Below are 24,115 nucleotides of genomic sequence, written 5' to 3' on the forward strand. Positions count from 1 at the left end.
GATTGGCTAAATTGCCGGTCATTTAATACAATTAGTTTATTTTGGGTGAAAATATTTGAGACCTCCGCTATGCACAAGTTGCCTATGTTTCTTGTTCTGCCATTCTGAAGAAACCCCCATATCCACTTCATATTTTGTATATGAACTCTGAAACGTGAATCCACAAAATTGAGGTTAACTCTGCCAAATACTGTTGAAAATCCATATAGGTGTTACACCACAGCCAATGTTATTATTATTTTTTTTCTCTTCAAGAACAGACTTCCATCAATCTTTATGATTAAGCCTTCATGACTCTGGATCTCATTTAGACGTATATTTCTCGCAAATAACTGTTCCAGTCTATTACAATAGTTATCAGTCATGTTTGAGTTCTTCCATGCAAAATTTTGTTGATGTCATTTTCTTAAAAAAAGCAGTAGATGAATCAATGGCAATCCACTTACTTCAAACAAGTTCCAAACCCGCATTCCCATCATTACCTTTCGAACATCTCCATGCAGTCTTGACTGACTCGAGCAAAACTTTATTTCATGCATATTGGAGCACTGACGGTAACTCAGCAATATGTACTCTTGTTAGAATGTAAAAGCAACACTTTCCTTTGCTGTTTGAAGATCCCACAAACCCATGCTCAAACTATAAATTCTTAAAACTTAGTTATGTCATTCAGTTGCAATACTGATTAATTTGTGTTACGATGCCAAAGTTGGCAATTATTTGCAGGATACACATTTCTGAAAGTGATAGAACATGGCAAAAGTACCAATTTTGTAATATAGTATATGGCAGAATTTGAAATGAGAAAGTATAAACACAATAAGAACTAAAAATTTAGCGAACAAAATTGTTTTAATCTGTTAAGACCTGCTCAAATGAATGATTGGAAAAAGTAATATATGCAGTATAAACGATCGATCTCCTTGAGCAGCATGTTGTGAGAATTAGCATGTCTGTGGCAGAACATGAAATTTCACTGTACTGTATGACAGAGGTATGGATAGTATAAATGGAAAGTGATGAAAAAGAGAAGAGAAAACATGTTATTGCTTGGATGAGGAAGCCCCTTCCATAAAAACATAATTTAGCTACCTTTTTGGAGTAACATTTTTTTTCTTTGTCTGTTAGCGACATTCTACTCTGAGATCGCTGAGCTTCTGTTTCATTCGAATCATCTAATGTATTTTACTGTTGCCTAGATCTTCAAATTCAAAATGCTTATGCTGTAACTTGCTACATGCTTTATAAGGGTGATACTGTCATGTGAAATTTTGTACCTGCACCAATTTCATGAATTAAAAAAACTAAATACAGTACAAAGTCTGTAATCTGGACTCGTCGGGACTTCGGCGATTCCGGATTAAAGATCATCAATTTAAATCTGGTAAGATGGCATGCAGAAATTATACAATTAAAAATGTGAAACCGTAATTTATGAAATAAAGAGCAATTATGATCTAAAAGGGATCAAATTTTACAATTTGGATCATTCCGGATTATGGACTTTGTGATGTACTTTTTTTCTTACTCCTTCTGAAGACAATTTTTTTCACAACTGCCTTTTGTTGCTGCTTCTGAAGTTCCAGTTTATAGTTTATTCTTGTTCAGTTTATTTTTATGTCCACTATATAACTCTAGCACATTTTCTACAGTGAATTTCCAAGCCTGTGATTTTTGCATAGACACAATAACATTTTAAGGCATCCAACGTGAACAACACATTACTTCCTTGTATGACCTGTTAAATTATACACTGCTGTCCTTCATTTAAACTTATTTCTTTGAATTATTCTAACTTAACTAACTAATACCACAAGGCAAGTTGAAAATGGACATCGAAAGCTGCAAATTTTGAAATTAAATATACTGATCAATTTTTGGCAAACAAGAGTCAAACTTCTTATAATTTAAATTTTTCATAACAAGTATAAAACTTTCCCAAATATTAATATAGGAACCGACAGACTGCATTCAAAGTTAGATTTCATCATTTATCCACTGTTTTTTTTTTAGTAAATATGACACAGCCAAAACATGAATATTTTTGTCATTTCAAGCATATGAATATGACCAACAACTACAAAAATAAAGGCCAGCTAAGGCAGTGAGCGTGTGTTGGTATGTGCAAGTGTATATACATATATACATATATATATATATAAATTCTAAATAAAAATTAATTTAAAAGCCTATGATCTGCACTAAAGTTAAATTATTGGTTTATATATACAGGATGCCTCATAAGTCTCTACAATATTTAAAAATTGAAGGAATTGGTAGAATTGAACATAGTTTGTAAAAAAGTTAATTCTCATGAAGAGGGGAAACTTTTTGGAGAAGGAAAAAATTAGTTAAAATTTTCATCAACAGAAGGTGCCACACAGACGCAATAACAAAAAAATATGTAAATCAGAGACATATAAATTGGAGCTTTTATGATTAGCAGCTCATTCCTGATTTTCCCTTCAATTTGATCATACATAAAAGTTTTAACTTTGATGCTGATATTACTGGATAAAGCATTATTAGTGAAGTTGTTTTACCTCAACCAAGAATTACAGAATTAAGTTTTACAAAGGTTTCTCACACAGAAAGGATGAAAAAAAGGTTCAGATCCAATCACTCTTACCGGATTGACTTCCCTGATACAACGTTTCTGAGAAATGAGAAGTTTGTGTGATCAGCTTCAGAGTGTTACCTGAAGTTAAGTTTGTCAGAGGTCCGTATTTCCAATGTGTTTCATAGATTGACACTCTAAAAGAACAGTTTTACCTTAAACACTACCAAAGATTTTAACTCATAAGATTTAGAATTTTTTAAAAAGCAGTAAGTGGCGCAAGAGAAGTGGCAGAGAACATTGGTATACTGAAGACATCGGTATTCCACATCCTTCATTTTTTTAAAATTGTGCCTGTACAAGTTCCAATCAGTCCAACAGCTCTTATCAAATGACAAAGGAAAGAGATATGCATTCACAAATTGAGCTTTGTCAAAAATCGATGACAATCTACAAAGGCTACTCAATAGCTTGTGGTGAGATGAAGCTCATTTTTCATTGCATGGAACTAACTGTCAACACCCATTACTGTAGATTCTGGGCAAAGGAGAACTTGCATGTCTATACTGAGGAGACCCTACATCTTTCACTGTGTTTAATTTTCATGAGTCTACTATTGTGGGCCCTTTTTTTCTTTGAAAAGCACCTTGCAAAAGTTGGCGCTGAGATGAATCACTGGAAAACGCTACTTGCAACTCCTGCAGGAGAAAGTGATACCACATGTACCACCCATAATGTCCTTGACACAGTGACATTCATTTAATACAGGGCGCCTTTCATATCACAAACGAAGTGAAGATGTTCCTAAGAACTTTCAACAAAGAGCAATTAATTAGCCGCCACTGTAGAAATGAGTGATCCCCTTGCTCACCCGGAATTAATACCACTTGATTTTTGGTTTTGGAATTATGTCAAGTTTAGAGGGTACTGCAACAGCCTATCTTATTTTGTGTCATCATCACGCAATCTCTTGCATCCATTTGGATATGCTACATATTGCAGTTAACATTACTGTAACTCACTTGAAAACTGGTGATGGCGAACACATAGAATAAGAGTAATATGCCCATAAAGATTTGCCTGCATGCAAATAAATATAGTCTCCCTTGAAATGTGTGATTAACTCTTGCACAGGGCCCTCTACCAACAAAAATTTAAACTATCCATCCCTAAAAGCTTTTAAATTTTACACAATGCCGGAAGGTGGTTTTTTTTTTTTTTTGTGTGTGTGTGCTACTTTTATTTATTAAATATCATGTCCTTCGCACTTAAACCATAAACTTCAGTTCACCAGCAATATTGCAAAATAATTTTAAAATGAGCATATCTTTAGAATTTCCGATACACAGTCTCGTGCGCTGGAGATAAAAATGCTTTCCCCCCCTACAGTGTTGCCACTGTTCACTTTGAAATTGTTGAGTTTGTTAATCAAACATTCGTTAAAGCTTTAAAAAACATGGAATATATAATAAAACATAAATTCAAAATTTGGGCTTCCAGATACCCATATTGGGGTGGAAACGTACGTTATTCAAAATTTGATGGCTCTAGGTACCATTGTTTTATCACAATGCGAAATACATACATTTATTCATTATTTAATTTCTTTAAATATAATACATGGCTTTAATATTTGGTGGAAACAATTTCAAAAATGATCAAAGCAAAATGCCAAAATGAAATAATAGTGCTTTTGGTAATGCTAACTGCAATAAAAAAGGGAGGTACACAACTAGGTGTTATAGCAATCCAACATACAAAATTTGAACATTCTGTGACTAATTGTTTTGAGTTACACACATAACAAAAAAAAGGGGGGGAATTTCTATTTGGTAAAAAAGAGTCCTTTATTCTGTCTATATATATGAATGTCACACAAAACAATTATCAAAATGGATATTTCCACTGAAAAATGATACCAGAATTTTTTTGAGATTATAACTTTACTTTATACAAGTAAGTAAATAATAGCAATGTTTTCAAAGGATCTGTCTGCAAAGCAATCTGATCTGGTCATGCAAGTCACATTTACCAGGCTTTGCTAGAGTTCAGTATTAATGAAATAAATCAATATCTTGCATAATCCAATTTGAAAATTTCAAAATAAACTAAATTTTAACTAAGTAAAATAGAAATAAATTAAAAAATACTACACAAAATTATTTTTGATTGGTCCCTTCCCCTTTTGCATGGTCTCAAGTTTCTCATTATGTGCTTTTAAAGTTATATTATATGTGTGTTTTTATTTTTCTTAATTTAGTGAATTTTCAAAGAGTTATACCACCAAAAAAATTGCTGAAAATAAAAGTATCACATGCATGCCATATCTTTATGCATAACATGCACTAAGAGCAAACAATACATCACATTGTGCCAATGGCAATGCAAATGAGCATCAAATTCCACATCAATCACCTAAATCAGGGGTCTCCGAACTTTTCAGCCTACGAGCCATATTGGCTCTTTCACGAAGCTTCAAGAGCCAAGATGCAGTTAACCTTTTCCCGTGGGCTATAGGGTCCAATTTCGAATGTATTTTGGCCATTTAGTCACTTATTTTAACCGAAAGGAACAGAAAAACAAATCAACAGGGTCTTGCAGTTCCTAATCCATATTAAGGAGTAAATTTTTAAAACTCCATAGTTTACTGAAATTTCTTGAGACACATTTAAAGTAGTGAACGTGCGGGACATATATCTCCCAGCCCCCGGGGAAAGGTTAATTTATCATACCATGGCGATGTAACTATGATGAACAGCATACAAGTTTTTAAATGAGGCAGTGAGATTTTTGTGATTGGATCTATATCCTATGATCTTATGAAGAGCCTTGGTTTTTTAGACTTTCATGCAGTTTCACCTAACATAAATTTTTTAGGCTGTTTTTAAACATTTGCAAAAATATATTTTGTCCCAGAATATTAGAGATTTCTTTGGTTTAGTATGTACTCTACTTTTCAATCGATATTTATCAGTGCATTCTGCTTACATTTTGATCAGGTGCAAGCTTTTGCTCATAAGTACTTTATACTTTGGGCAGTTTTGTGTGAAAAAAATTCCTCCAAAATTAAAAAATAACAAAAATTTAAATTTAAATAAAATCACTACTGAAAATTTGTATGAACCCACTCAGAATACTACTATGAAAGTAGGAAAGATAACACACAAAACCTTTATTCTTGTAAAAAGTACAATGAGGGGGGGGGGAAAAAAAAAAACTTCTAATCCCATTTTCTTTTTCATAATTTTTGGGAAAACACATGTTTCAAAAAAAAAAAAAAAAAAAAAAAGAGATTTTTAATATCGAATACTAATTTTTTTTATTTAATTATTTTCAGTTAGAAACCTTTCTAAAAGTGGTAAAAAGCTTAAAATATTATTATCCAATTCTTTGATTATTAGCTCATCATAGCATTTATTTCATCTCTAATGGTAAACAAAGTAACACATTGTCCTTGTAATCCTAAATTTAATTGATTTAACTTTCCAAAACTATCAGTTAAATAAGCTAAATGTGCCTACCATAATTCACTAAATAAACATTTTTGGAATTCACATTTTGAATCACAGAGGAAAATCTGAATTTCTAATTGAAGTTCCAAAAGACAATATAAAACTTTGCCTAAAAGATAACCACCTTACTGTAATGTAACAAAAGCGCTTCATGTTCATTGCCCATTTGTTGGCATAAAATTGTAAATATTCTCGGTTTCAGATCTGTTTTTAATAAATAAACAATTCTCCCAGCTTGATCTTAAAAAAAAAAAGGGGGGGAGGTTTTTGAGGATTGTTTTAGCTACTAAAGCTTCACGATACAGAAGTGAATAAATTTAGTTTCAAGTGTGAATTTCTTTATTTGTAAAATTACACCAAATGCTTTCCTGTTTAAAGCCTGAGCTCTGACACTGCGTACGGCAATGCACTTATTCTAAGGAATACCTTTCTCAGGCATAGAATTGTCAATTACTTTGAAAATTTCATTTGCAGTCGCTCTATCATGAAAAGATTTGAAAAATAAATACTCTTCGGCAATTCATTTACTTTCTTTGAAATGTATGTACACTAATAATTGAACAAAGTGATATTTGTACTTTCATCCAATTGCAATTCGAAATGCTCACTTTGTTTCATTTTTGGTCCCTTTTATGGAATTTTCTATTTAATGAATTCATTAAATAACTATATCATTTTATTACGGAATATAATTAAGTTCATTAACCACTTTTTCATCGAATAATGTTAAAGCAATATCTTTAGTTGTTGGTAATATACGGTTTCCTCCAATAGTGTGAGCCTGCCCAGTCTTGGCTATTCTTAGGCTTACTGGATAACTAACTTTGAAAGCTTTTTCACTAGAAGTAACAAAACCTTTTATTACTTATTTACTATTTTTGAACTCCAATAACTTCCTGACAAAATATTTTTCATATTTATCCTTTAAACTGGCACGCTTAGATTCAAGATTCCTTTAAAGAAAGGATGGTTTCATACTTTGATTGGATAATAGTTTATTGCAAACAACATACTGAGGATGAGGTTCCATTTCATCTCCATTCCAAGTAAACCCAAATGATAAATAACTTTAATTACATTTTCTACAAATAAATTTTCTTTTCAATATTTTTAGTCCTAGTAGACTGTCCTTGATCCATCACTTTTTCAGCTTAGTCAATCATAGCCATTTTTCCATTTTTAAAATCTAGGTTTGTTTTATTACTTTTTTACAAATATTTTAATGCACAATATATTACGAATTCTTCTAAAGCAAATGACAATATTCTTAAATCGTATAGAAATGAAGGAAGACAAAATGCCAACAGTTAAGAGACAGCAATTCGACATAAAAAAATTATTTTAATTGAAAACAGAGCAATATGAGCCCAGAAATGGTCGGGCATAAAGTGTAGACATGCAAATAAATCAATCAACTTTAAAAGAATTAATGACATACTATTACCTTTTTATAGGAACTTATTTCTATTTCCTATTAAACACAGGGTACTTTTGAAATAAGATTACCATGAAAAATTTAAGCAATGATTCTTTACTTGTAATGATAAAATGACAAAATATGCTCTAAATTCCATGCACTCAAATGACTATGACAATCAAGTTGTCTTTTAGTATTCTTTATAAATAGTTTTTCATTTACTTGAAAATTATAATTCCATATGGAAATTAATACAAAATCAATGCTTGCATAACAGCACCAAGACTGCTCAATTTTTCAGAATTTTTTACTAGTTCATTCATAAGCTGAAATTTATTTCCCTTCAGAAAATATTCCACATCATTTCATCACCAATAAAACATAAAAGAATTACAGGAAATTGCGAACCTGAATCCTTGCACATTTTATTAGAGTTTTGTTCTTATGAACTTTAAAAATATTTTCCAAGAATAATAAATAACCTTAAATTTCTTTTACATCAATTACTAGTGTGTGTGGGGAAGAATACAGTATATAACAAAAACCAGATAAAGAATATCATTAGGCTACTATATATTATTAATTCTTGCAATTAGCTTTCTCTCACATGAAATTAAATGATACAGGAAAGTGAAATATATCCTTTTCTAAATATTCTGTTTAGTTCCACAGAAGTTTTAAAATTTTGTTTGATGTTTTGAATTAAATATTTTAGACAAAACTTTTATGGAATAATTCAAACTGATTCAGCAATAAAACAATTTTATTTTACAAACAAGTTTCTTTGAACAGACTAATAAGCATATCTATTTGTTTCAATGATATTTTTTATGCAATGACTATGAGCTCAATGTAGACAAAAGTGTTCAAGTACCTAAATAAATTACATCATAGATTGACACTCCACTTAATAAAATAAAAGTGTTTTAGATATTTATCATACAAACATCACTTCAACATGGAAAATTGTTTAGAATGTAAGTGAATGAAATTAAACAGTGGATTTACTGCATAAAATATAGCATTTTGTCTGAATACCATTCATAAAATAACTTACGGTTCCCAACTCGAACTTCTCTTAATCAGTTTTCATTGATAAAATCATCAATCAGCTATTCAAAAATTAATAGGCACAAATTGTGTTTTTCAATCACAGTCTCTTCTAAAAATTGTAAAAATATTGATCCAATATTTGGAGAAATAACTGTAACAAATTCATATAAAATTACTTTTTAAAACAACACATAAATTATATTTTATGCAATCTTATTTAAAAGAATGAGACTTTAGAAACAATTACAGTTCGTATAAATATTGGCAAACAAATGATTCATTTTTAAAATTAAGTTACGAGCAACATGGCTCACTTCACTGACCAGAAATAATATAGTGTTAATTTGCTTTGGACAGAAACTGGTTTTAGTAATTGTTGGAATATATTAAGAGCATACACTAAATACACTAAGTATCTATGCATACTTCAACATCAGTGGGGGGGGGTGAGAAAGAAAGTTATTTATATGGAAATCTTGCCTTTCAATAGAAATGTATCAAGAAAATTTACAATTTTCCCCTTGATTAAAATTTTTAAGTAGATGCTTTTAAGCATCTATAGAATTTTTAAGAGAAGTCTGTGCCTTTATACACACTCTTCTTTAAAATTCTGTAGATTTTGGAAATGAAATCAAAATTCATTCATTAAAGTTTTTGCAATCCACAGATATTTCACCATACTACATCAATGTTATTTTTTAGCAAATTTTCCTTTCATTTTTTTAATGTGCAATTCTCCTCCCAAAAAGTACTGTTTTATTTCCTTAAATACAAATCCCACATACATATTGCAAAGTATCATTTTTCTCAAATGAATGAAGATACAGAAATTTATAGAAAATCATACATATCAGTACTTCAAAAGCAGAAGAGTACTTAAATAAAAAAAATCTTAATTTTATACAGCCTCCTGTACAGCAAAATATTAATTTAATATTATCATCATGTTTTAGTATGCTAAGTACAAAATGTTCCGCATGCAAAATTGCTCAAATCTTGGATCCTGATAATTTAATATAGCCAATTATAAAGTTACAGAAGGCGTCCTGAAACACAAAAACCACATCCCCCCACACAAGGAGGAAATTTAACTTTGTAATTCCTACTTAAATTTGTTTGAATAATTTTAAACTTCATTAAAAAATTAAAACTAATAAGCATTAAAAAAAGGTTTGTACACCATTTTTTTGTTGAATAGTGCCTTGAATTTTTTTATGCAGCTTTCGCATGAAATGCATCATCTTGCAAGATGGCTTTGTGAAAAAGTAGTATATTCAAGTTCAAAACTGCTGTAAATAATAGTATTACATGGAATTCTTTATAGTTGATTCAGCATACACTTGATACTGAATATATCAGTTTTTACAATTTACTGAAAAATTTACAGATTTTTTTTTTTTTTCCCATTAAACTTACTAAGCTGAAGCTGGAGAAACTAGACTTTTTGGTTTACAGGAATCAAACAAAATTAAGATTTGATTCTTATAAAGCTTTCTGAAAACTGGTAGAAACTGTTTCAAAAAAATTCTCTACTTTACCTTTGAGATACTTTGCACTTTAGAAGTACATGACTAAAACATATATTTATAAATATTTATGGAAAATACAGCTTGTATACACCTTCACACCACCTGTATGTATTCATGCTTAAGTAAAGCTCAGCGAACTGATTATTTATAATATTCTTGAATGAAGGGGGGGTGGTGGTGGAATTAAATTCCTTATATAGCAACTAGCAAAATAAATACTTGAAGGCTGTATAATAAAAGAGCATATCTTATTACAAACAATACTAGAGGGAAAAAAGTATTATATAACAGAGTGAATTTGAAATCATTGAATACTACATACATCAATAAAACCGAAAATGTAATGGAACAAAACAAAATTATTAAATTTTTTTAACTCGGTTTTAAAAGAAAATGTAGTTGCATATATAGAAGTACTTGCATTTTAAATTTCAGATTCACAATTTACATGATTGTTAAGTACATTTACAAACTTAATTCCTAGCATTTATACCTTAACTGAGCAACAGATGATCAGCAAGGCTTCGAATTTCAGAATTTTCCTTGCTTCAGCTGTCTTGTTAGGCCTTGCCTGAGAATAATGAAGTTAAAAAATATATTTAGATTCGAATAAACAGGAACATCATATATTAAAACAATGTATAAAAATAGAGGCCCACAAATTCCAGCAACTATTTTAAATGTTGATACTTCAATATTTATAGAAGTTTTTTGGCATGAATAATATTTGGATTATAATAGATTTTATATCTATTTAAGATCAACGTATGTTATATACAGAATATTTCCACAAGAATTTAATTTACAGTTTCAATGATTTTCAGGAAAATATAAATATATTAATGTAAGTATTGGAAACCATGATATAATCTATGCATTGGGGAAGGGCGTGAGGGCAAATTTCTTCTAAATACTCTACCAAATACAGTAATTTCATAAGTTGAAACTAACTATGCTCTGTGTCTGTTTCTATATTTTAGCACCAGTTCAATCAAAAAATAAAGTGACATTACACAAAATATAATCTTTCTTTCATGTATGCAATTGCCATAAGTGAATAAAAAAATAAATGCAATTACTGCAAAAGGGAAAAAGAGACAGTGTAAATTGTTAGCAAAGCATGACAGCTAGCTTGTCCACAAACAGCTATTCAGTATTTATTCCAGCAGTTGGTAGCAATAAGGATAGACATATAGATATGCTATCTTATGACTGCAACATCATGGGTTCTCTCTGTGGATAGAGAAAGACACATGGAAATTCATCATTTTGTATTAGCTCAATACAGAGTAAGCAGAAAAATTTCAGAGCGTTTAGGAAGATTTAGAAAGGAAAAACTAGCATAATAATGACTGTACACAAAAAACTTATCCACATGGGGTAAAATTAATAAAAGAAAACCAATATATAATATTACTACAACTGACTGAACACAGAAATCAGTGATGGATCTGCACAAGTCAGAGAAGATGCCTTTGGGTCACAAAAGCTAATTCTGACTAAGCTGGATTCCCCAACAACAAAACTACCCGCATAACTGGCAGTGCAAAACTGGCTTCCAAAAGCGAAAAACTTTTTTTTTTTTTTTTTTTTTGTGAAGGAATGAGGAATCTAGCAGAATAATAATAATAAAACAAGTGCATCATCTTGCAAGGGAACTTTGTAGAAAAGTGGTATATTAAGGTTCAAAACTGCTGTAAATAACGGTATTATACGGATTTTTTAAAAAATTTAATCAGCCTTGTATTATTATGATTGATTATGGATGCATTCAATATATTAATTGTTACCACTTATAGAAAAACTTTTTTTATTCCTATTGTCCTAAAAATAGGAATGGTGTGAGAATGAATGAATTCAAGCTTTAGTATCCTAAATAACCATACAGAAATAACTAATAACAGAATATTAAAATTACTCAAACATAAAAAACTAGGTTCATTAGGAAGTTGACATTTAATTTAATTTGCCAATGATTTACAGGATTCTCATATTTCTTCAAAAGTTAAAAAAATTCACATAGTTAAATGTGTTTAAATTAACCCTTCTATATAAGAATACCACAATGGAAGTAACTAAAATTATTCAGAATGGGTCCGAGACGCTTAGCCGACGGGACACTGAACCGACACAGAGAATTAGCCGTCAGGACATTTAGGTACGGGACACTTAACTGTCAAGACATTTAGTCAACAGGATACTAAGCCGACAGTTACGTTTAACTGATAGGTATCCAATAATTATTTAAACTTACTACCAATTACAAAATTTCTCGTCTTCTCCATGAGTTCAATATTTAAGTTATTTTTTCACCTAAGAGTAAAATTCATTTTTCGATTCTTAAAGATCTCATACGTGCTTTTAATTATTCATTTAATTTAGCATTGTTTGATGTGTATCGTGCTGTTTGGTGTATACTGGCCAAGTTGAAAAAGGCGCTGAAATTTCTGGTAAGGGAATATGAATTAAATTTCGAAAGGAAAAATAATTTTTTTTAGCTAAGTATGACGGTCACTTAATTACATTTTAACATGGGATCTTCAAAAATTATCCGTAAAGCTTCTTCATTTAATCGATTAGGTTCTTTTGAACACTTTCACATCATTAATAATTTTTCTTGTTTTCTTAATGATATTAATTTTCTAAATTTCTAATATCTTTACATTTCATTACTATTTTACTCAATACATCACGTTACATTCTTTCCTTTACAAAATTGTTTCGCTCCTCCAACTAATGAAATTTCCCTTCCCTGTCAGGAAAAATCTGAATAATGCAATAAAAATTATTGTTATTCTTGAATTATGCTTTTTATAGAAACATATAGTAGTGAAGGGTTAGTTTAGCAAATATATTTTATTTTGTTACTAAAAAGAATTAAGAAAGTATATTTTTAAGACAAGCAAAGGCATAAATTATTTGTGACCTCTATAATGAGCTGTTCATGCCATCCTTCTTGAGATAAAAATCCTGTAACATTTCATTGACCACACGTACCCACTCCTATTTCCCGGCTGGAAACTAACTGATAGTTGTCACTCTGATTGCCCTTAGGGGATTAGATCAATATAGCTTATTAAAGCCCATCTCGGACAATATGCATAAGCAATTAGCATTTAAGCATTGAGCACGCCTCTCTCTTAAAATACTTACTTAAGTTAATGTTTATAGCAGCAGTTAAACTGGTACATAATGTTTAATTTAGAAGTAAAATATTCTTCTTTAAGTTTTTGTTTTATTCAAAACTGAATACATTTCTGCAAAAACTACATTTTTCACTCTTCATATATCGGAAACTTTAATCATATGAAATTTCGGACATGGGAAAATCTCCAAAGAGAAATCGGATGAAGCTGCAGAAGGGGCCACAAACAAGTAGGGCAGAGCAAAGCCAGACATCCTGAAAATTCACTGTAATGTGGTGCCATCTATCGATGATAGAGTTAATTAGATCAGTCATGTAACTAGATAATATTATGTACTCTCTTTTGAAAGTTGCGATGCGTAATTTTCAATATGTTCATTATATTGAAAATTACACATTATTAATGTTTTTCTTATAAAATGTAACTTTTCTCAATATCTGTTAAAAATGTATAAATTTTCATCTCATTTTTCCCTCTCTTATTTCTTCTCTTTCTCGTTTTTGGTTTAGCTACATGGTAATGGTAAAATTTTTGGTGCCCATTTTCCTGAATCCATTTCTAGCCTAAAAAGGCAATTTTCGTTGGAAGAGACTGCTTATATATTAAGTAAAATGGTCACTTTATTTTTGTTATGCCCAGCAGTGGCCAAGTAGTAAAGTCATTGAACACTGGCAGTTTGGTCCGAATTTCAAATCCTGCAAACGGGCTCTACTTCCTGACAGGAAAAGGAAATTTCATTAGTGGGAGGAGCGAAATGACTTTATACGAGAATGAATGTAGTGTGATGTGTTGAGCAAAGTAGTAATAAAATGTGAAAGTATTAGAAATCTGAAAGCATTGGGAAGAGCGAGACTCAGTGTCGGCTTAAGTCCTGTCGGCTAAATGTCTTGTTGGCTAACTGGTGTCGGTTAAGCATTCCGTCGACTAATGCTTCAGAATATCTAAAAAATTATACATCAATTTTAGAACTCAAAACAAGATATCAGAACCATACAGCAGTTTCCAATGTGAAATATTTTATTTTCATGTTCTCAAAATAGTAACATGAACCAAAAAATAAGGAATAACTCCTGAATTTCAGAGAAATTTGTAGACCTCTTTGGATAAGAGAGAAAGTGAGCTGTCTAAAATAAGAATTTGGCAATAATAATTTTTTATTTGTGATTCAAAGAAAAAATTTTAATGCAATTATAATTTATTAACATTGACTGAGGCAAGAATTAAATGTTATTAAATTTTAATCTCAGATGACAAATAAAACTTTCAGAAATGATCAATGTTCACAATGCACTTATCTAATAAACATTAAAATGAATATGGTTAAGTCATAAATGACCAAACAAGAAATTATATGTATCTTAAAATTATTAAATGGCAATTACAGCAAACAGTTATTAAATAATATAAGTTAATAAAATGTCACATAAATTTTTTGCTCATTTAAATTTCTCCTTTCATGCTTTTTATTTCTACCTTCAGAGTGCAACAAGTGTAGACAGCAGAGCTTGAATGACCACACACTTCCAGTTATGCATCATCTTGGAGCCTGAGAACAATTAAGTAAACATTTTTAGATTATAATAATGCTGAATTTAAAACGATTTACACACAATCAGTTTTTTTTTTAATTGTGTTTGAAAGCATGTTGTAATGAGAAACTGCATATAAAAATTTTGCACTGCCAAGTTAGGCTTGTGTGTAGAAGTGAGTATTGAAATTATTTACAAACAAGTTAGCAAATTTTTTCTAAAATGGGAAACAAATATTCTGGAGGAAAAAAAAAGGGGGAGTCAGAAAATATATATGCTTTTTTACAATAAGAAACTAAGACCTTACTTGAACATATAATCAATTAAGTCTGACTTTACGACTGTATTTATTTGAAAATACATTATTTTCTGTTTTTAATTTTTTACCGATAACAAATAAATATATATATATATACAAGAACAGGATAAAAGTTCCACAATTGTTTTCACATAGCATGAGAGGGAATTAACAATCCTCCTCCTAACTATTTCTGGTTTATTGTGCTGATCTCTGCATGGCACAGGAATTGCAAAGTGCATGCTAAAAAAGCAACTAAAATGTTTTTAAAATTTCTCTGATATTTTGACATAAACATCTGTTTAAACATTTTTACATCCATATACTAATTTAATGGTTCAGTTTGGAAAATGAATCCAAGGAATGACAGAAAACCAATTACCACAAAGCACTATACTGCTTTCTGTCAGCGAACAGATCTTATTTCAACAGCAAAGGGCATGGCACAAGAAATTACCTAATGAATAGCAAAAAGAAGATGCATGACAAAAGTATCATTAATACAATCAGAATAGAAATGCCATCAGCTAATAACAAGACATTAAACATATTAGAGTTTATAAAATATAAGTTTTAAACTATTTATCAGATTTTAAACACAGTAATGTAATCAAAATATTAAACATAATAATTCTGATGATGAAACATACATTGCCCAGCAGTTCGTTTTCTTAGCATTCTACAAACACAATAATTAAAAATACACCAAATATTTAACAAAATTATATAGAGTATTATATCATAAAACAAATTTATACATATAACTGTAAAATGCATTTATTTGCATGACTTTTCATCCTTTTCAACAATCACTTCATATGATTTTTAACACATAATTTACTTACCACAGTGTATACTACCATGTAAAACTTCTAAATAATTATAATTAAAATAAGATAATGCAATAAATAAAAATAATATAATATATAAAAAACCCTTCAACTCTCTGCTTGCACTTTTTCTAACCTACATATTACTTCTAGTTTGTAATTTTTTTTAAAATCATGAAATAAAAAATGGCACAGACATCAAAATACTTTTATCAAATCAAGGAATAAATTTATAACGGTATTCATTAATACAAAAATACTTCTTAAAATCTTAAATGTATGTAAAATATAAAATTCACTTATGCTTCAAAAATTATTTGATGCTGTCTAATAGCAAATGAAAGGAAATTTAAAATGTACTCAATGAAAGAAATATTTATTTTGATACATTACAAATTACAATTCATAAAGATTTTATAAAATAAACAATGCTAGGAGCAATATTCATACATTCACTGAGAAAAAAATCCCATTGTATAATGGTTCATTTTTAACTGACATTTATACTGAACACAAGTCATACACTACCAAAAAAAAAAAAAAAAAAAAAAAAAAAAAAAAAAAGAAAAGAAAAGAAAAGAAGTCTGTTCTAATTTAAGAAAATGTAAGGAGAAGATGAACATACGTTTCCTTCTCACATACTGATAGTTTATGAACATAAACACAAAGTGTGAATACAGTTCTTAAGGTTCTTGCTGAGTGACAGACAATTTCTGATGTGCTCCTGTATGTCTGATGAATAATAGTCCCAAAAAGGAAGAAATTCCACTGGAAAAAAAAAGTTGCCTAAGATTTTCCTTCTTTGTGTATGTAAACACAATTAATTATAATTGCATAGCATTTACAGAGTGACTTCATAAATAAAATAAAGATCATATTTGGGTCCTTATTTAATATATTCATATAACTACTATTTCATTAAGAAAATTTATCTTTCCTCTAAAACTTCCCTTCTTACCTTAAATATGAATATTTTCTTCTTTTTAAAACTATGCTTAGATTTATGTTTAATTATATTTTAGAGCATTATGAAAGAATAGACATCACACTCCAAGATATTCATTCAATTGCACAGAAATACACATACTTTTTGGATATAAATACAATACTTCATAAAATAAAAAAAGTAACTACGACATGTTAACATGACATGCTTTACGAACTTTATAATTCTCCCAAGGCCAACATATGGCACAGGGAAGCAAAATGTCAGTGATGTTGTATGAGAATCGTGTACGAAATAAGCTGTAGTGAGAGAGGGAATCAATCCATCCCTTCATGATTTTGTCACTCTCCTATCCTCGCCTCCAGTTGTTGGTCATGGTGTGAGCTGGACTTATCACATAAATTGTGACTGGACCCTTTTTCTTCGAGCAGATGCGTGGTTCTGAAATTCAAACTGTCAGTGTGACAAGTGTGAGGTAAGCTCATATGTTACAGAATTCTATCATCCGTAGTTTGGCTGATAAACACTTGTTGGGAGGTATGACTTTTATGCAAGATGGTGCTCCACCCCATATTGCTACACACGTGAAAGATCTCTTGCACACGTGTAGCGTGCTGAGCCGCCACTTCAATGCTTGGCCTCTCAAGTCGCCAGATCTTAGTCTGTGTGATTATTGGGTTATCTGAAATCATAAGGTCTACTGCGATCGTCCAACCTCAATTAGGGATGTTAAAAGACAACATCTAACAGCAACCTCTTACCATTTGCTGTACAGTGCTGTTCACAACATTGTCCTGACTACAGGTATCGTTGAAGAATGATGGTCGGCACGCTGAACATTTGTTGTAAAGAACATAGTCTGCTGAAAATCAATTGTTATGCTAATTATTGCTTTTGTTAGCATATGAAGCACCATCTGCTGGCCGTTTTACGCTCTTTTTTCCTTTCAATAAAAACTCTATGACATTTAAAGCATATGTGTCAGTTTTTACCTCCATACCAACATTATTCAGTGAATTACTGAATTTTCAAATGTTAAAGGTCTTTTGGGTCACCTTGTATATCCTTCTTGTACGTTTGTCTTCAGATATTACAATAATCTTTATATACTGGTCATCAAAATTAAAGGATAATGAGAAAAATTATGCTAAATTAATGTTGCAATGAATACCTAATGCTGCAATTAATTACATTAATTAAATACTAATGAAAAGAAAACTGCACTTATGCACATATGGGATGCATATTCAAATTCTTGTCTGTCGTTTTGTTTAAGCGAATGAAAGCGAATTCTTGTCTGTCGTTTTGTTTAAGGTTTCTGAGAGTGATGAGTGTTCAGTAGTTATACGGCTGAAAAGCATAATTTAAGTGAAGTCAAAAGTGGCAAATAACTGGTAGAATCAAAGGAGGTCAAACACAAATGAAGTTCGCCCAAGATTAAATTATCTCTCATAGTGTCATATTAAGAATTTGGAGCCACTTTTCAAGCACTGGATCAGTTGACAGACTGTCTAGTCTAGGGTTATCAGGAACAACAACTGCATCATTTTCTGTCATTGTAGGCTCGAAGAATGAGTGAAGTGACTATAAGAGATTTGGTTTTAGATTTTCAGGCTGCAGGAACTCAAATTAGCTGTTCCGCTGCTGCACTAAGGCCTAATGAGTTTGGAACTGTATGCAAGAAAACGGATGGTTAGTGACACAATCACTCCAGCTTCCAGGGGGGCCAGTTTAAACTGCTGTCGTCGTTATGCTCAGCGCAGGCAAGAAAACTGGGCCTGAGTACCGTTTATTGACAAGTCCAGACATAGTCTGAACAGTTATTTTAGACATCTTTAGATCTGCAGAGAGGAGAAGAGAAGGAACACACAACTTGCCTTCTCTTGTACATGAAATATCCAGTTTCCATGACTGCAGTTTAATTGTTTGGAGAAGACTCATGACAAATGGCTGCACCGAGTTGCATGTCTTTTAAGGAGATTCTGTAACTGCTCAAAGCAAGGTTGCCACTCACACAGGAAAATGAAATTCTCTGACTTTTCCACGTGTTTTTTAAGAACATTCCAGTCTATCTGCATAGTGTGTGTTGGCTGTGCTGAGAGGTAAAAGTACCACTTGAAAACATAAATATTTGCCAATTACATATGATTATATATATATTCCCAAAGCATTACTACTATAACTATAATAGGAGTTGTTTTCTGCACTGAAGATTAAGATTAGAATATGCCCAATCTGGATTAAAAAATGTCTTTTGTCAGCTAAACAGAAGAAAGAAATCTATTTAATGATATTTTAAAATAAATTCAGGTATTTTACATTTACTCAGCAGCATACATAAGCAAAAAATATATGCATTAAATTTCGTGATAGTATGTCATCTTATTACTAGAATCAGTTTTAGGATAATTGCCAGAGAAAATTGTCTGAAATATGAAAGTATTATTAGCTAATAATAAATAAATTTAGAGGGAAGAAGCAACATTAAATGATACAACTAACATTAAAATAAAGTTAATTACTCAAAAATTGAATTACAATAAATGATTTTTTGGCGAATATAGTTATATTAAAATGGCTATCCTAGACAACTGATTACTATTTTTTATTTCACTGCAAAATGACAAATAAGGCATTTATTAAAAAGGGGAGGGGGGAAAGGTTTAAAAGATTTTGCAGTAAAATTCTAGTATACGCTACAGCCACGGCACTATTTTAAAAACTGTCGCCAACACCACAAAATGACTGTTTACTGCACCAAATCCCGCACACTAGAATTAAACCAATTTTGTTTTATAAGAGAATGGGAAGGTGTCTTCTTTATTTCAATATGCACTGCACATGCGAGTCTCTCAATTCGAGAGGTTACTGGAAACTTGCTAAAAGACAATTTGATTGCAGCTGAAAAAATTGGCTCTATGCCAACTGCTTGAATGACGCTCAAGCAAAACATAATTCGCCAAGAAGCCAAGAAAGTGATCGCTTTCAATGCTGGCGCAAAACTCACTTTTTTGGGGGGATCGCCGTATGAAATTCCCTGACTTTTCTTGTCAATTTTCGAATTCCCCAACTTTTTCCAGTTTTCCCAGTAGCGTGGCAACCCTATCAGAGATATGTGGATGAGGTATTGGCACCCCAAGTTAAGACTGTTTAGGGGTGCTGTTGGCCCAGAGTTTTTTTAATGGATGACAATGCTCGGCCTCATTTGGTATATGTGGTGTCAGAATACATGCAAACAGAACATATCACTCAAATGGATTAGCCATTTTACTTACCTGACTTGAACCCAATTGATTATGTATGAGATGCCTTACGGTGCCAAATTTCTCACTGGACACTCCAGTAGCTGAAAAATGCACATTTAGGAGAAAGGCGTGCAAGTCCACAAGTCTTGATCAACACTTAGGTAAAGTTTATGAAATCAAGATGTGAGGCATGCATATCTGTCACAAGTGATTTAATTTTTATTTCCATAAATTTGGTTTTAATTTCAATAATTTGTGAATAATCAACTGCCAAACATAGTAATTTATGATAACTAATGCTTTTACATAAATTTCTATTAATAATTTTTTACTAAGCAAGTCATTAAGTCATTTTATTTTTGCCATTATCCTTTAATTTTGATGACCAGACAGAACATCCATATCATGACAGATTAACAGTCAATACTCACAGTACTCTAATGAGAGAAGCATGCACTTCTTATAATGAAGACATGCATCTGATCCAGACATAGAAAAAGTATTTCTACACAACAGGTTACATAACATCAATCATCAATAATTTTAAGAATGGTGTTCAGTGGCACAGATGAGATGCAAGCTGATGAGATGAGCTAGAGAGCATCAAGGACTTTATTGAACCATATGAACAATGAACTGAATTAATGCAATAATGCAAAGTTTTTCTTCTTTATGCAAATGCCAACAGAATTGTCCACCACTATTTGTAAATGCCCAACATTCTTAGCATATCACTAAATGCTGTTTCAGATATAAAAATATAAATTTAAAATGAGAAAGCAACAATACAGACAAACCTTAGCTTTCAAAATCAACAAAGTGTAATGAAAGAAAAATAAAAGCATAAAGAATTTCATACCTTATATTTTTTCTTGAATAAATGGATGAGTTAATGCTTGATTTATGGATATTCTTTTAGCTGGATCAAGCATCAGAATTTTCTCCAATAAATCTTTCAACTGGCATACTTTCCGATACTGATCATCAGGTAAACGTTGCGATCCAACCAATTCTGCTTGTAGATCTCGACTTGGATTAATGTTAGTCAGAACTACTACCTTCTCCTTTAAAAATACGGATAAAAGAATTATTTATACAAGATATTACCGACAGAATAAAAACAAAATTGTCTTGAGCAATTCTTTTAGCATTACAGCAATTTTCAGAAAACGGCACACATTTTTTAGTGCATAGCAATTAAAGCATGTATCTGCCTAGAAAGAAATATCATCACCGAGGACTTCCTAAGAAAAAATGGCCTGTAATTATGTTTCACTTGGGAGGTGAGAATACCACAGACTGCAGCCACACACAAATCAAACTGCAATTATATGCATGATCAATACTTTTAATCATAGGATTGGGCTCATTAAAAAAAAAAAAAAAAAAAAAATGCCCAAATTGAAGCTAATAATACTAAATAAGTGTATTTCTGCTTCTAAAAAATATTCCAAATGTAATAGCTATTTCTTCTGCACTACAGGTTTATTCATGACCGATGCACAATTTTCACAGCCTTTTGTTACACTCAAATTAAACTGGGAAAGAAAGAAAGACCCATATGTATTATTTTCACCTACTGTTACTTTTTCATTAATATTTCAGGCTTCTATCAATTTCTACTCTATGGAATCAAGTGTTTAAAAATTCTGATTGATTAATCTATCATGTAAGATCTGACGTTTGAAAAAGAAATAAGATGACAAACAGAGGGTTTATCTTTTACTCCCTGATCACATATTTTGCCATTTATGCCAACTATTACATCCATTTATAAATGAACAAATAGATTTGGTACAGAGAAATATCTTTCCTCTATAGCCCTTTTTTTTAGCAGATTGACTTGTACTGTATTTATTTTAATCATCTACATAAACTATTTTTATGCTAAAAAATTCATGCTGTATCAGTAAATTTTATGCTAAAAAAGTTACTGATACAGCATGAATGGATAGAATGATATCTAACTTATGAGCTTTAAATTTAAAAAATTCAATAAAACATCAGTATTTTGAACCAAGAAAATGACATTTCTTTCATGAATATAGGAAAACAGTAATACAAACAGTAATATCTTTTTAAGCACTAAATTCAAACTGGATTAATAATAATAATAATAATAATAATAATAATAATAATTACCCTTTCAGTTACTTTATCAACTTCATGTGAAAGGAAGTTGCAGCTATTGTTAAAATGCTGTTCACGGAATGCTCCTTTTTTGATAAGTTTATTAGGAAATTTACCCTTCAAATCCATAAAATTCTTTAACATCTGATTGTTAGACTTCCCAGGAAACATTATTTTTCCTGTATATAATTCATACAAAGTGCAACCAACACTCCATGTGTCAATGCCAAAATCATAATTTAAACCTAAAACTGGGAGGGAAAAAAGGAAAATTGACATGACTAATAACTATTTTATATACAATGATAAAAACTTATGTATATAACATTACAAATGCTTGTAAGATAGTTCTAACACATAATCCTCATTCTTTTTTTTTTTTTTTTTTGTTACTTTTAAGTCATCAGGACTGGATTTAGAAACATATGTATGCATACATGCATGTGTGCATATATACATTTCTGAATCCGGTCTCGATAACAGAAATGTACCCAATTCTTTTTACATACAGAATGCAGTAATCACATTAATACAACATTACAACTACAAACTAATATTTTAAAGCATTTAATCATTCTTTAATTACTATAATAGTAGTAGTGTTATCTAGTTATAAGAATAAATAAAACTGTTATTAATTCTATAATTATAATATTACCTAATGAAATAACATTGCATCTAAATCATAATTTATAAAGTACCAAATGTTACATATGAACACATGAAAATAAACTTTACTATGCATTAAATGTGCAATCAGATTACATTTCTCTGTAGAAAATGAAAACCTATTTCACAACTTATTATTAAATACTAAATTAATATACCTTAGTTTAATTTTTTTAGACAGAAAGAAAGTATATTTTTGAGGATGCAAAACATTCTTTATGCTGAGTTGACCTCATTATCAGAGATAAAGATCTGAAGAATTAATAAAATACTTAAAAACCAACAGAAGGGGGGGACACTCACTTATTTCAGGAGCTCGATAAAATCGACTCACAAGATAAGGGGTAACATCATTTTCTGCAACATGTGATGCAGAACCAAAATCACAAAGTTTTAAGACCAGTTTACGATCATTAACCTGAAAATTTGAGACAAAACATGATAAGAGAGGACAAAAATTATATCATGCTAAATAATAAAATAACTTATTTTGTATTTAGTAATGTTTGATGACTAAGCAAATCAAAGAAAAAAAAAAAAAACATTCTAGAATATCTATGTAGCTTACCAATATATTATCAGGTTTAATATCTGCATGCAAAATATTGCACCTTTTTAAAAGTTTTAAAGCAAGGAACAGTTGCTGACTATAAGAACGTACAGCTTTGATATGTAAACCGACATCCTTCCCATATTTCTTAAGAACTTCTCTGAGATTCATGCTAAAAAAATAAAATATTTAATAAAATTAATTTAACCATTCAGTCTTGCAGAGTAAGATATACTGATGAACACAAAAGGAGGATTAAAAAAAAATCTTACCATAATGGTTCAAAAACCAAGCACAAATGCTGCTTGTGAAAAAAATGGCGATATAAGCGCAAACAGTGAAATTTATCATCTGGATCAGCATCATTTAATCTCCTTAACATTTCCAATTCTTTAAGACCAGTTTTATGCCTTTAAAAGAGAGATTACTGTTTAATCTCTTAAACAAGCATGCTTTAAAAGATTATTTTTTAATTAATTCAATATAAAAATTACTAATGAAGAAAATGATACTAAAGAAGATAAGCATACTTTCTAACAGCAATAAATAATCATTTTTTCCGTGAAATGATAGATTGGGTAATGCTTTTTTTGAGAGAAAATAAGATTATACAAATGAAATTAAAAAAGCAGAACAGCACAAAACATTAATTAAAATTGAAAAATTCAATTTAGTATAAAGCATAATCTGCAAATAAAAGTTTT

The 24,115-nt window shown here is 30.6% G+C and overlaps 1 protein-coding gene across 4 annotated transcripts in view; it reads right to left on the reverse strand.

The window, feature by feature from the left end:
• Positions 1–8,231: 8,231 nt before the first annotated feature.
• Positions 8,232–24,115, reverse strand: part of Prp4k (Pre-mRNA processing factor 4 kinase) — a 94,476-nt gene continuing 78,592 nt past the window's right edge. For 2 of the 4 annotated variants that reach the window (XR_004757222.2, XR_015043517.1), the window contains exons 11-20: positions 23,684–23,821; positions 23,430–23,583; positions 23,165–23,279; positions 22,205–22,443; positions 20,922–21,126; positions 16,497–16,639; positions 15,424–15,498; positions 14,688–14,760; positions 10,562–10,639; positions 8,232–8,690 (exon numbers count right to left, since the gene is read on the reverse strand). Coding sequence is in view for 1 of the 4 variants with exons in the window: in XM_035352900.2 (XP_035208791.2) it covers positions 20,923–21,126; positions 22,205–22,443; positions 23,165–23,279; positions 23,430–23,583; positions 23,684–23,821 (850 nt within the window). In the remaining 3 variants the exon portion in view is untranslated. Of the gene's footprint in view, positions 8,691–10,561; positions 10,640–14,687; positions 14,761–15,423; positions 15,499–16,228; positions 16,640–20,921; positions 21,127–22,204; positions 22,444–23,164; positions 23,280–23,429; positions 23,584–23,683; positions 23,822–24,115 lie in introns of those variants that run through there. The other 2 variants (XR_004757223.2, XM_035352900.2) reach the window with 2 other exon arrangements.

Source organism: Stegodyphus dumicola, chromosome 10, assembly GCF_044657685.1.
Source record: "Stegodyphus dumicola isolate Sdum_Otavi_A_Nest chromosome 10, ASM4465768v1".
In the NCBI taxonomy this organism is placed as follows: domain Eukaryota; kingdom Metazoa; phylum Arthropoda; class Arachnida; order Araneae; family Eresidae; genus Stegodyphus; species Stegodyphus dumicola.